Source organism: Falco cherrug, chromosome 8 (genome assembly GCF_023634085.1).
Source record: "Falco cherrug isolate bFalChe1 chromosome 8, bFalChe1.pri, whole genome shotgun sequence".
Taxonomy (NCBI): Eukaryota; Metazoa; Chordata; class Aves; order Falconiformes; family Falconidae; genus Falco; species Falco cherrug.
Genome location: NC_073704.1, coordinates 2,140,688 through 2,155,766, shown reverse-complemented (window position 1 = coordinate 2,155,766; position 15,079 = coordinate 2,140,688). Strand labels below are relative to the sequence as shown.

Sequence of the window (15,079 nt, the reverse complement as noted above, 5' to 3'; positions counted from 1 at the left end):
GTTTCTTTTACATACCACTGTATTCGCACAGCTGCCCATCAAATGAACATTAATCACCTAGAACACAGCTACCGTGGATATAAAAGAGCATAAGCCACAGGCAGAGAAAGGAGAAGAGAGGCTGTGAATCAGACTCTAAACTGAGGGAAAAGTAAGAAGAAATTAAAAAAGAGAAGGAAAAGGACAAAGAGTAGAATTCCAAATATGGACGGGTAAATATTACGGAATAAAGGAATGGGGAAAATAAAGACGTTCACTCTAGGTGTTAAAGGAAACTGGAAAATGGGAAGGTAATAAGGACAAGATGCGTAGATGACCAGAGGATTTTTAGAGACACTTAAAGAGCAGACGGCGAGCCCTTCCCCTCGAGGCCTGTCTCTGGAGTGACTGTGTAGCACAGAATGCCCTGAAGCTCCGCCAGAGTGCTTGGGGTGGGAGTTTCTCCCAGGCATGCACAGCAGCTGCATGTCAGCTCTGTACTGGCACCAAACCGGGGTGTACCCCAGCCACTTCTCACGCCCTGGGAGATGCTGTGACATGCTGCAGATAGGCCCACTGTCACAGGCTGGGTAATCCGGAAACCAGAATGTGTCACCAGGTGCGGGGGTTCTTCCAGTTCTGACGTGCATGAATTTGATTGACAAAAAGCCTGTTCAGCCGAGCTTGCCGATTAGTGTTTAGCCTGAATTTGCTTTAAACTGGCTTGTTTACAGCACAACAAACCATCTAGCTGCACATGCACAAAGGCAGAAAAGGCTATGGCAGCAGCAAGGAGAAAAAAAATATCCGAAGAGAGCACTTGGCTAAATCACAGGTTCTGCAATGACTTGAAACCAAAGAAAGGGTGCCATTGCTTGGGTATCAGATTAATTTAGGAAAGAGTATTATAAGAGAGTATCAAAAACCTCGGGAGACAAAGCCAAAGCACATAATAACACACAACTATGCAAGGGACTGGATGGGTAACAAATTAACCTTATAAATGTGTTAGTGAGTTAGTAGTAGGAAGATTATGGAGAGAACTGCCTAGCCAGAAGAAAAACTAGTAATCATACTTAGAGCTCATTCAAAAAAGTATCTTTCCTTCTGTCTTCAGTCAAAAAGTTAACACCAATCAGACAACCAGAACAACTGAAAAACGGAAGAAAGAGAACTTTCTTCTTAGGCTAGTTTAGGTAAAGAGCAGGTTAAAGACTGCTGTGCAAATCAGAGGGTTTTCAAACCCTTTGGGCTTGATGAAGTGTATTCCAACACACTTAGGAAACCAGGCAAAGCAATCTCTGAGACACTGGTCATTATTTCAGAGGTCTGAAGGAGTTCTCAGAAGAAAAGACATACATATTATATCCATTTATCCAAAGAATATGTAAAAAAAAAAGATGAAGGAAACTATAGATGAGTTGACATATTTTCTATTCTCAGACATATGAAATGTCATACTAGTTAATACAATGAGAATACATCAAGGTAGAGAAACGCAAATAACTAGGATTGCTGAAAAATGAATTATAACGAACTAAGTTATTTTCTACTAAAGTGGTGTAAAGGCCACATATTTTGATGTTAATGAGGCCTTTAATACTGTCCACCTGATACCCTCATAATCATGTTTGGTGAAAAATTACCTGAAACAGATGGTTTGCAAAAATGTATGGAAGAGCAGTTATCATTTATGTCAAACAAAAAGAGCACACCAAACGATGTTTCACTGAGATCTGTCCGGGTCTGGTCCTATTCATTATTTCTATTAATGACTGGATAGGAAGGACAGAACTTGGTCCAGCTAGAAGATGATGCAGTACTTGGACAGTAGGATGGACAAGATTCAAAACCATAGTGACACGTTAGAAAAGTGCGAAGACCTGTGTGCAGGGTAGGGATAATCGACAGCACAAACATCAGATGAAAAACACATCTGTGCCAGAGACCAGTACACAAAGTTCTGGACCCGATTTCAGCAGATCAGAGACTGAACATTGGTGTTTAGTGTCAAACTATCAGAAAAAAAGTAATTATGCAATGAATGTACAAGGAGTGTTGTATGAAAGACGTGACATTTCTGCAATCTCTTCAGTGCAGTAGTCACAGGTTTGTTTAATTTTCTGAAATAAACCTCAGGAGCTGCAGACCAACTGAAGGCAGTCCTGACAAGGCCAACAAAATAACTGGAGACCTAAAAACACAAGCCATGAGGAAAGAGTAGGAAGTAATGGATTTAAGAATATGAGAATAAGAATTATTAGAATATATTCTAATATAGTAATATATATTATAGGACTAAGAAGAACAGTATGGGTAGATTGTCTAAAGAAGTTACAGAACGTCCATCAACTGAAGAACATGTTATAAGAACACAAGACAGAATTTGCCAAGTATGGTTTAGGTAGAGCTCATCCTATCTATCTTCAGCACAGAGATGAAGCCAATGACTGTCCGAAGTCCTTTCTAGTCCTATATTCTACCATTTCAAAATGCAATAGCAGATTCAAAATATTTGTAACTCAGACCACACAATTTTATACTTTTTCACTGCAAATGTCCGGCCTATATTTTCGCCCAGCCAGGTACTGACAGAAAAATGCTCCAAGTCTCACATACGTCTCCTCAGTGTATTGAACAGGCTGAGCCATAATTTTCAAAAACTACACAGCAATGAACACAAATGGTTCTATTTTCACCCAGGCTTTCAGGGGAATAAGTTAGGTTCTGCCTTATGTCACTCTCATTTAATCATCTATGACATGAGTGTTTCTCTGGGGCTGGGGGCTGGTGCTGGTGGGTTATTTTTTAACCTGCATTAGAATGGTGAAAGTCAGTTTCCTCTCCAGCTCCATCCACGGCATTTGTATGCTCTTCAGGCCTGTCGTTAGTCATTGTTCTTCGGATGCTCTGGTACCTAGGGTTAGAAAACTGGACTTTATATATAGTATATGGTAACTATGATCCAATTCTGGCTCTGAGGGAGCTTGCCCATCTTCTCTGCCATGTAGGTTAATATACATTGACCTCTAACTCCTGCATTAATTTCCTTTTGAATTTCTGAAAACCATTATCACAAGGGGTTTTTTTAGCTACATAGCTTATGAGCACAGGTGGAACACAAAAGCCCGAGAAGCCCACATGCTAATTAAAAGGGCCAGCCACATAAAAATAAATACATATAGTCAGCTGCGGTAGCAACTGTGACCCTGCCTTCATACTCAGCCTCGTAACAGTGAAGGCAGCTTTGCAAGCACACAATTCACAAACACCACTGGTAATTCTTACCGGCGATTCAGCTGTTCCATTTGCTGTATGGAATTTGACCTCTGGAGAATCTGTGGGGCTGGGGGGGCTGTGGGTCGCTGCCATGTTGTTGTCCTGTTCACGTGGTCCACATAAAAAATCCGTCCATGGCTGTCAATCCGAGCCTCCCAGTCTAAGTAGCAATAAAATACTGTGAACTGCGGAGGTCTTGGGGTTTATTAATTTCTTTAGAGAGAGGTATTTAATATATATATATATATTTATTCAATTAGTGACATTATATATATATTTATATATATATAATGTCACTAACAATCTATTTCAAGTTACTGTTTCTCTTTTACAGGATGACTTCAGCACAGAACTTTCTTACTGAAAGGGTAAGCGACATGGCTTTTCCCTATTTTATCTTGTAAATCAAATTCCCCAATGTCGGTAAGATTCTGTGGAATCCATATCTAATAATTCCTATTACTTTCTCTATTCTTATTTCCCGCTAACCAGTAATTGTTCCACAGGAAAAAAAATAATAATCAGGACACTTAGACTAATTCTCTTGGGCTGAAGTAATTTAGATCCAATCCATGAGGCTTATTCCAACGCAAAAGGCCAATGGGTAAGTACCCAAACCCTCGCAATACTGGACACCTGTCACTGTTTTTCCCCAGCTAACTAACAGCAATAAAATAGGTGCCAGTGCTGTTTCTTTGTTTACATGCACCTATGTTAAAAGCAAGCAGACCTGCCAGAAAAGATGGGCAATTATAACAATAAAACTCCATATATTAAATGCATGCCCCAGAATTGCCAATTATGCAACTATCATAGAAAATTCAACTTCTTATGCAAGTGGTAACTACCATGCCGTCCACTGGTTTTGCAGCACAAGCTACAGACACTGTTAGCAGTCTAGACCATAGAGACATGCCAGGAAAGCAGAGATGAAGGCACTGGAACCTTTCGCCAACCACAACTGGCTTGGTGCTCAGTGGAAACCAGTTCCATCACAACACCTAGGCCTTTAAGCTTTTTGGGGCAGAAACACCATCATCTGCCTAACAACTGCTCAGAAAATGAACAAGATACCAAGACACTGATCATGGCTAGGGTCCATGCAACAATAATAAAATACTGAAATATTTTATATACAGAATAGACATGCCTGATTCCTGGACACTAGCAACTGTAGAAAAAGTGCAGACCATTTAGCACATCAGTTGAAAAAACTGCCTTTGAGAGCTCAGGCTTCTAGACGAGACTTTCTAGATTGCAAGTTTAGGTGAAAACATCAGTCACTGCAGCAACATTTCAAAACCCATTGGCAAGCAACCAATCCTAAATGACCACCACTCTGCGAGGAAAGACGGCATAAAAATGTCTTGACAGCAGAGGAGGAGAACTAAATTCTACTGTAAAGCATTTAATACTGACAGCTTTAAAACCTCGGGCATTGTTACTGTACGCACACTATGGCTTCTGTCAAGTCTTGGAGGCAGCCAAGTGGCTCACTGCATTAACTGTAGGGCCTCAGCTGACTCACAAAGAGGGAGGGAAGGCAGGTTTTGAGATAAATTCATGGTGTCACCTCCACATGACAGCTGTGTACTTCAGCTGGCCACAATGCAAATTACTATTCTATTGTCATGATGGACAATCAAACCAGCCTATTAATGTTTATAAAGTATTTCTACTATGAACAAGAGCTATGCAGGAAAGTAAGCTCAGAGGAAGAAATAGGATAGGAATAAAGAGAACCATTTAAGGAACAAAGTGCAATTTCAGGAGGAAAAATTCAAAATTTTGTACTATACTGTAAATTTAATATACAAGTTTAGAAATAAAACTCCAATGCAAAGTTTCTGGCATAATCACTACATTTGCTATTGAAAATGTAATACATTTGAAAGTTACTATTTTGCTTAATGTCAAACCCTAAAGCACTGTATAATAGCTGAGGTTTTTCTTGCGGTGATTATATGTCCAATTCTGACACACAGTCACCATTTCTGTAATGTGGTCTTGCAGAATAAAAGCATTTTTGCCTGCACTCAATTTTAAATACACAAGTTTAAACACTTGGGCAATGGCTTCTAAAGTAAAGCACCTGCACATAAGTAATGACAGACAAGGATATCCTCCGTTAGTCAAATGTTACAAATAACTTAAATTTTGCAATTCAGCAAGCTAATTCATCAAGGTTGTGTGGTCAAGCTTATTTGTTGATTTTTCCCCAAGAATGTAGGAACTGGAGCATAATGTTGCATATTATAGACAGAAATACTAGATAAATATTTTCAATTCTTTAATTTAGCTTACACACAACTGAAAGAAATAATCCTGGTTTTCTTTCTTCGTTTCAGATTCTGGTGAAACAACAAATAGAATACAATCCAAATTACACAGAAATTGCAGTTTATAACTCAAAATCGTATTCTAAATGTTTTCTCCATTTTTTCACTATTATTAAAACTCTGTATCTGAAAGCAGAGCTTTGAAGGGAAAAACTGAATCTAGGTAACAATTAGTACTTAAGATTTTATTCACATTAGCAAATGATCTACATAAAGATCGCATTGGGCTTTGGTTGTAAAGCGGAGATGTGTATATGCATGCCTATGAATGACTGTGTAAAACTTCCAGCAAATGTTAGAATACCACACAGCCAAACCTTTCCATTAACATTCCAACAGTTTTCCCAAGTAGTTATTATAGTGTATGGTTTATTTCTCAAACACAAAAAGCAATCTATGTATAAACCAATAAACCTATACTATAAAAGCCATCTCTGTGCATTTCTCATTTATTACATTGCTCTCTAGTATTTCCCGTAATGTTCTCTGTCTTTTTCAATATGAAAAGTGATAAAAATGCAACTGAGATATGTGTCTCCCAGGCACAATTTTGTAAAACGTAATACTGGTTTACTGAGGTGGCAGTTAACTTTAGGATCTGTACGCAGGACAAATTTGTTACATGCACTGATAATAACAGAAGCTCAGGGAACAAAAACAACTCACAACCCTGGCTTTCCAACATCCAGTTATACCCGTGTTCTGCTATCAGGCTCCTCCCAGTTACCCTCTCCAATTACAGAGCAAGCACAGTCCCATTCCATACTGTGGAATAAGGATCTATTGATTTTACACTAAATAGCTGAACTCCTGACTCCTTTAAAGTAGTAGAGCTTTGCCACAGACTTCAGTGTGTCTGAATTTAACTTTCTTCTATGCTCATTTAACTTTCTCTAATACTAAATGGATTTTCACTGCCCCACGATTAAGCAAGTGAATCAGTCCACCAATTGGCAGGAATGTATTTTCCATATGCATTAAAGAAATTAGAATTTATCTGTCAATTTAGGCTCATCTATCTGTTGCTTAATACCTAGGTTTATTTTAACTCAGTAAGTCTTCACACTACCTCAAAAAATGCAAGAAAAACACAGACGCCTTTCACAAAATCTGCAGAGATTAAAGATGTTATATATTTCTTTGTAAATCATGACAATACAAGAAGTATTTAGAGGTTTCAGAGTGCTTGACGACTTTTGCTCCAAGTGTCTCATACAGCATATCACTTCCCCTCCCTACCCATGTACACTGCATGCGGAAAAAGCAGCACCGCGCCTTCCTGCTTCTCCGCAAATGTCACTCAGCACACCTGTATGCACCAGGTGTAACTATCATAACCCGTCCCGCAGCCCGCAGCCCGAGCACAACGCCTTTTACAAAACAGCACTGGACTTCGCCATCATCGCTCCTCACTTAGAACTTCTCAGCTGTTCATTTTCAGTTCTCACATTTAAAAAAGAAATGTAATGAGATCTCAGTAATGAGATCCAGGCAGCTTAGCCCCCAATTAAAGTATGAAGAACCTCACTTGGTGGTAGAGCCTCATCCACTCTCTGGTACCGACTAACATCCTGACGTACCGAAGGCAGCGACCTCAAGGGCTGATGGCCATTGGCTTGAGAACCTGGAAGCAAAACGCCCACAAATTATTTTTTCAGTCGATGTGGGGAAGCCCTAGAGTTGCCTCGAAAGTGAACGAGACATGCTAAACCTTCTGAGGACTAGCGTTTTAGGATAGATCTAACAGTCTTCATTTTTTTTAGGCCAAACAAGTTAGGTCTACAGTTCTAGGCAAGTGATTTCTCTGGGATGTGCTGCAGTCTTTGTCTGGAAAATGTCACTTATTGGGATGTGGCACATCCACCTGTGACCAGCAGAAACCAGGGCACAGAAACAACAGTGTGTGCCTGAGCCATACCCCAGCAAGGGACAAGGACAAACCTCCACCTGGCCCCGGCAGACGCCTTGCAGTAAGAGTGGGAGGTGAAGGTCCACTAGCCTTCCTTGCTGTGGCCACACTGATCTGCAAAACATGGTGCAACCTGACAGCTAATAAAAAGAGAGTCCCAAATGTCTAGAAAATGCCGTAAAATAAAGTATTGACAGTATTTGAAATAAATATCCAAATCGTTCTTTCCAAATCAAAGAGCTGATTACAAAAAGAAATGAGTAGATCTCAAAACTTTTGAAATGTTATGAAACAGACACATTTAGAAACCCACTTGATTAGATCCATTTCAATTCCTGAAGAAATTGAACAGTTAATCCATTAGGGACACATTTCTACTTTCAGTGACTTTAACGAGACACAAAATGCTAAACTGTTAAAACAATTTTACAAATGGTAAAAGTTTTAGTGTTAACTTGAGTAACACATTCCTCTCCTCCCACGGTTCCAGCTGTGTTAGGATGTGTCTATATAGATAAGGAATGGGGAAAGGGAAGATAAAACAACCCGAAGCATGACTAAAAAACAATTCTTTTTTTCCCCCCTTTCTTTTCATTACTTTTATGTTTTAATGCTAATACAGAAACATGCAAAAGAAAAGACCCAAATATAAATTCTAGATTGCATTTCATAGTTTGGGGATTTTTGTCCCCCTCTCATTACCATTTTGATTAGCAAGCAGGGTAATATTGTGGAGTTCTTTCCTCCTCTTCATCCTCCTTCTCACTACTCTCTCAAGAACTAAAATATATCCCATTTCAAAACAAACATGTCTCAGATATTTCAGGTTTTATTTTTTGTTAAACCAAAAACCCCAGGAGTCTCTTGAAGAAGGGAATAAACCTCAAAGGAACAAAACCCCAAAGTCTTGAAAGACAATGAAATTGAGAAATGAAGATCTTTATTTTCAGATGTTAAGTTTTTAAATAATTTTTACTGGTTGCAGAAAGGTCACTTCAGGAAGTGCCTCCTGCAGTTGTTACCTCCAGTAGCTCCTTCAACCTGTGCTGTAGCACCCTCACAAGCTGCTTGGGCTCCTTCAGGTTCTTCCTCCTGAGACTGGCTGTTGGCAGCTGCTGCCTGCAGGCTTCTTCTCCTTTGCCAGATTTCTTCTCCTTCCTCTCGGTCTTGTAATTCACCTGCCTCAGCCTCCTGTGCTTCCTCTGGAGGTAACTGTACCACAGGTAGAGAGCCAGAAGTACTTGCAGAGTCCTGTGCTTCAGCACCTGGTTCAGTTCTAGCTGCATCGGTGGCACAAGCTCCCTCTTCTTCCTCCTGAGAAGAAAAGGCTGGGGTCTCAGGAAACCTGGCGCTTTCAAAAGAACACCGCATTTCAACTGAGGAACGTCGCACAGTTGCGCTTTCATTGCAAGAGCTGTCCGCCCCTTCCAGGTCACTCTCCCCTTCTGGCCGGGTACTAGCCTCACTGACGCTTTCCGTGCGAGCAGGATCGCTCTGCTCAGTTTCTGATGACATCTGGGAAGGTTCAGACCCCTGATCAATGGATTCCGTCTCACTAACACCCCTTCTGCTCCCAGCAGAGGCACTGGCAGATCCTGCGTCCGCACTGCTAGGGGGCTGCTCTGCCTCCTGAGCAGCACAGGACTCGCTGCCAGCCTGCTCTGCTGCTGCTTCGCTTTGAGAACCCTGCAGGGTTTCACCTCCTGCTAACTGGGACGGTGGAAGCTCTGGGGGAGCCTCTTGCTGCTCATCAGTTGATGGCAAAGGAGCTTCAGAGGCTGAAACGCTTTCGCTCTCTGCAGGCCCTTGCATTACCTGATCTGATGAATAACTTAGACCATTCCTTTCGACGTTTCTTGTAGCACCATTAAGCATTACTAAACCACCATCATCTTCCAAGGAAGACGGAAAACCCAGGTCTTGATGTAGCTCATGCTCCTCTTCATCTGAGTCAATGTGAAGCATAGCACTAAGTCTTGTGTCAGTTGGGAAGCTGCTCCTCAGTTTTGGAGAGGCTCCGTGGGGACGCTCACCACAGGCAGACGTCCCCGGTCTGGGATGATTATTGTGTTCTATTGCATCCAGATAGTCATTTAGCGAGTCCTGGCGACCTCTGGTAGGCGATGATCTTGAAGCACCGGAGGTCAAGTCATCCTGATCTGTCTCCAGAGTTGTACTAGTCCTTAAAGGGTGTCGCAGGATTGCTTCTCCAGAAGAGTCCTCGAGGACTGGACCATTGGAACACACTGTGGATGTATCATGATGTCCTGTTGGCATGTCCTCATCATCGGAGGGGCTCCCCAAGTCTCCATTTACAGAGTTAACTCCCAGCAAAGTGCCAACTGCTTCTGGTGAAGCATCTGCAGAGGCACAAATACTGAATGTCAAGCACAATGTAGCAACGCACAGTTCATTCTACTTTGTCTGCATCACAAAGGTTATATAAAAATACACATCTTGCAAGATGTTTGCTTATTTCAGACAACTACAGGAAGAAAATGCAACTAAAATAATAGAGGCATTTCCAGTGTTATAACAGCAATTACAGAGTTTTCTCTGTATGTCTATACTATTTTGCAGGACAAAGAAAATGTATGGGGTGTGAAGTATGACTTTAAAGGAATCTCATTTTGCTTTCAAAAGACAGAGCGCTGCCAAGGGCTGACAGTCCTCCCAAATTGTCAGTAAAACCAGCCTCAGAAGCAAGGAACCAGATCTCTACAGCATGTATCTCATATTAAAAAACAGGATGTACACAAAGCCAGTCACTGACACCAGTTGTCATTACACCCTTAGCAGCATGTAAACGAGCATTAAGAATTGCAAATTGTGTACAGATATCAAATTCCATACACAACGTTTATTTTGAGTTAATTTATAGGACTTTCCACTATAAAGAATGGGAATCTACTTCAGTAAAGTTCACGAGGTATTAGGTATGCTATGGTAATACATGCAGAAGGAAAATAACCCATCTCATTTGCAACAAGGGATGGTAGCTCCCCACACGGAAATTAAACAGGCATAGAGTTGACTAATCCAACTGTTAAGTGTCTGTATACGTCTGCACGAAACCCAACAGTGACGTCACGGAACTACAGTGCCTGGCAACAAACAGGACTGAAGACAGAAGCATTTTTTAAATGGTGACAGAGCAAAAATATTAATGAGATACAGGACTACATAGCTATAGAAAAGGCAAGAAGGTTGTATCAAGTTAAGGCAGCAATATCTCACTACCAAGGAGATTATACCAAGTCTAATGAAGGAGAATCTAAGACTAAAACCATGTTAATAGACACATATGATGTGACAAACACGCAACTGTACCATCCATGTTCTGCTAGTTGCCTTCAGAACAGGAAAAAAGGGAAATAAAAGAATTGCCTAATGGAAGCATGTATTCTCATAACTGTAAGATATATTCTCAGTTATAAGCAGGACAGAGTTCTCTGAAAGGGGGACAGCACAGTGATCTGCATGTACACTGGCAGGGGAGGAGAGCACAGGTGGAATATCAGTTGCAGCTGCTTATCTCAGCCAAAGGTGTTGCAGAGGGAAGATGTTACAGAGTGAAGAGAAACAATGGATTTGATTACCCAACCTATCCCATAAAGCGAGAATCATAAGCGGATTCATTTAAAATCTATCCAACAAAACAGGCAAACAATATGGCGAGTGTTGCTGTTTTGGAATTGCTGTCTCCAAACCAGTAGCTGGCATATCTAAGCTTCAAATCCCAATAGAAAAATCTGTCATAGAGGCACTGTACACACATGAGAAAGTGTATTATCACAGAAAGTCCTAGAAATAGAAATAAATAGATCTAGATCATCAACAAATTCTTACCTTCGTGAACAGAAGATGTGATTTCCACTTTGAATTGGAGATACCCACTTACATGATCAGCTGGGAGCCTTCTGCCAAGATTATAGCTGAGAACCTGGTCTCTGCAAAAAAAAAAAAAAAAAGATAGTGGGGTTATTTTAAAATTTTAACTGGTTTTATTTTTGCAGTATTTTGTATTAGAGGCCCTTATCAGATAAAACAACACGACAGGAGGTAATTTCTATTACAGTCTTAAAATCAGCCACATACTCTGACTTGTATGGGAAAGCACAAACATTGCAACAATGGTGTAAAATACCTTTAGTTAACAAATAAAACAGCCTAACAAACTACTTTTGATCATTTACAAATATGGACTGTGCTCCAGCAATTCTTATACATCTATATCTCTTCTTAAGTCGTAAGAATTCAAATTGGAAAGGATCCCTTTCCCCTAACCTTCTTCCCCCAACTCAACACATGGCTTATAATTAACAAAATCTTTCATTTTTTAAAACCTTCTGCCCCCTTGTGGTTTTGTAAAAACTGTATGTGGCTCTACAGAATTCCCAGATAGTTTCTTCACATTTTAGTTCTTGGTCAGTAAAGCACTTCTGCATTCCTATTTAGAAAAGCTATTAATGCTTGGATTTAACTTCAAATATGTTTTTAAGAGATACTGAACTGATTGGGACTCAGACTTGACTTAGGAATAGACCCTCGGCTATACAGTCTTACTGGGCACAGCCGGAATTCACAGTCCCAGCCCCGCTCAGCACAGCTGGGACAGCTAAAGGGAAAGGAGGGAACTACAGAAGAATATTACTGTTATTTATGCAAATAAATTTATGTTGCTATAAAGACCTCTTCTTTATGGGAGGCACTCCTACTGCAACACAAGTGACAGACAAATGCAAGGTCATGACTGAAATAAGCTGCAACAGTTTGCATTGACTTTTAGCAAAAAAAAAGGTCCTGAGTGGAAAAAAAACCAACAAAGCAGCCTCCCCACGTTGCTCGGCACATCACATTATTACAGTATTGTCTCCAGCACCTGTCACAGATTCATCGCTCTGTACCGCAACTCTAATTCTTCGGCTAGACTTGGGGCTATCCTCAGAAGATTGCTATTTGAGGTTTCTGCAGTTTTTACATCGATTTCCATTACTCTAGGCCATTTAAAGTTAGCAAAAGCCACGACACAAATAACGTCTCCTCTGTATTCAGTTGAATCAATACTAGATGATTCTCATGCTAATTTATCATACTTTCCATTAGATTTAAAGCCACCAGGCATTCCGTCACACAAACTTGTAAGCTATAATGACAGCTAAAAGTGGGGCAGAATTTTAGTTCAGTCTGTCTAGAAGTGGCTGTAAATGGACAAATAAATTACAGATGAAGAGGCAAAACTGGCTTAATGTCAGTCCTGACAAAGCCAAACTGAATACTTACCTGCATTCTTGCTGCATATTTATTATACAGCCCTTTCTTTCCTAGAACAATTTGATATGTTAAATATACAGAACTGAGGTCTGGAGAAGAGAACAGGAAATGTCTTCCAGGACACTGGTTTCAAAACTCATAGACAAGAACTGCTGAACACAGCAGATGGGTAATTTCCAGACCTCACACCGAAGGACTCCCAGGGCAGAAAAAACATTTTGGGGTTTAGCATGGAAATGAAGACCCTGAACTAGTCAGTCTTGAAACCAGTCTGTACCATGATACTATTTTTGAGTGTATAGCAGTGTGCAAATTTATTAGAAAAAGCTACTTGCTTGACATCACAATTTCTTGAAAATAAAGACGAAGCATTTCTTAGAAAAGTTGGATTGTATATATACACCTGACCTGCTCTTGGATACCACTACGAAACAAACAGACAGGCTTTTTTTTTCTCTTTTAAAATAAATTCTATATCAGAAGATTTATCAAAATTTTAAGCTACTCTTAAAATTTTATTCTTATTTTACTTATCAGTTAACCACTACTTTGGAAACTTGAAGCTGAAAATGGTTTTCAAATAGAATTTGATCTTCTCCATTTCTCAACTTGTTACTTTGATAGGAATACCTGTGAAAAATAAGGCTAGTCATTTATATCCTGCTCAAAAGCATGATGATACTGCCATGCCCTCAAACTTTCAGGGAAGAATACCTGCATTTTATTTCACCATCATTCCTCATGGACTTCATCCAGTGGCCTTTTAAAGTTAATGGAGACGCATTAACTTTAGCAGACTTTGAGTTAGGTTCTATAAAAAACCCACACTTGAATAATTCAGTTCCTCCTATTGTCTTTTAAGGAATTCTTATTTCTAATTTGTCATATACAGCATATCTATATAAAAAGATGTTAACAAAATAATATACTCTACAATTACTGCTCTGTCTAAAATGTAAAACTGTGGTTTTGCACACACTACTGCATCTCTCACAGACCTCCAGCCATTCACTTCACACCTGCAACCTGTCACAGTGCCTAATGACCAAGTCTCAGGCTCTTCTCAGTGCACACGGTTGTAGAAAGCCCTCGTTGGATCACCCACTTGGTTATGCTATTGTCCCCTCCAGTAACCATCATGAAGTATAAAAAAAAAAATCTTAAAAATTTCTAAGTGACCTTCATCTTTGTATCAGAACAGTTAGCTATCAAAAAAATGAATAGATTTTTTTTATATATATAGCATAACAAGTGATTTTTGAGTCCCATTAGAGCAATACTATCAGCAAAAGGCAATTTTAATTGCATAGTACCACCAGCACTCTGAAAAATAAGGAGTCACAGCCTTGCAGTTCTGGCCAATTAGCAGAACATACATTAAATCTCTGACTACTAAACTGACAGTTACAGATACCTGAACTGTAAGAGAAATGAGACAATAAAATCTGCTTCCTCTAAAAGATTTGCACATGATCACATAGTATTGTGATAATGCCTTGCTTCATGACTAGCTAGCCAGAGGGTAACATCTTTTGCGTAAATAAAGCAAGCTGAAAAAAACCCCATCATAGACACACATGTATGCAAAGTTACACGCATTCAGAGCAGGGCTGGAAACACTGACATCTTCCAGTCAGGCAATAAGGCTATTAAAATTCCTACTAAATTTTCTATACAGACGCTGCAGAAATTTGCTAGTCTGTGCCAGTAAGCCAGAAAGGCTGCTCCATCCTAATATCCTAGATGCTGAGTCTCCCTGATCAATGGAAGGTAACGTTTAGAATATATTAATTTACCCAATTGCATGTCTCTCCAGTAGTCTCTGAACAGGTATGGTTAACTTCCCAAGAAAGCGCTTGATGATCGGGCGACTCTTGGCAAATTTGTCTTTAACCTCAATTTCCAGGACATCTGTTAGAAGTGCAACAAAAGAATATTTCTGGAAGGAAAGAACAGAGTTGACACTACTATCAATACACCTTTATTCAGAAAATATGTACATAATTATTACTAGCATGCAGTGAACTCCAAAAGCAATGACTGATGACAGCAGTTTCCATATTGCAAAATAACGTCAGCATCATTTATTAAGTGTTGTATTTTTGCATACCTAACTAGCCTCTCAGGAATTCCACACCCTTTAACTTCTCCTTGAAAATAACTGTTCAGCAAGGAACTGCACTGGATAAAAGCACTTGCATGGTCTGTGTCAGAAAGCAGAAAACAGTATGTCCTAGTGCTTGCTTTGGACAGTAGAAAGCAAAAAGAGAAGGAATCCTTGCTGTACTCTATCAGGTTA

At 39.9% G+C, this 15,079-nt stretch overlaps 1 protein-coding gene across 1 annotated transcript in view; it reads right to left on the bottom strand.

Annotated features, from left to right (window-relative positions):
* HECW2 (HECT, C2 and WW domain containing E3 ubiquitin protein ligase 2) overlaps positions 1–15,079 on the bottom strand; it is a 176,318-nt gene that overhangs the window by 55,262 nt on the left and 105,977 nt on the right. Inside the window, exons 7-12 of the mRNA XM_055719209.1 lie at positions 14,577–14,719; positions 11,356–11,456; positions 8,529–9,866; positions 7,126–7,221; positions 3,268–3,418; positions 2,793–2,896 (exon numbers count right to left, since the gene is read on the bottom strand). Of these exons, the coding sequence (XP_055575184.1) occupies positions 2,793–2,896; positions 3,268–3,418; positions 7,126–7,221; positions 8,529–9,866; positions 11,356–11,456; positions 14,577–14,719 (1,933 nt within the window). The remainder of the gene's footprint in view (positions 1–2,792; positions 2,897–3,267; positions 3,419–7,125; positions 7,222–8,528; positions 9,867–11,355; positions 11,457–14,576; positions 14,720–15,079) is intronic.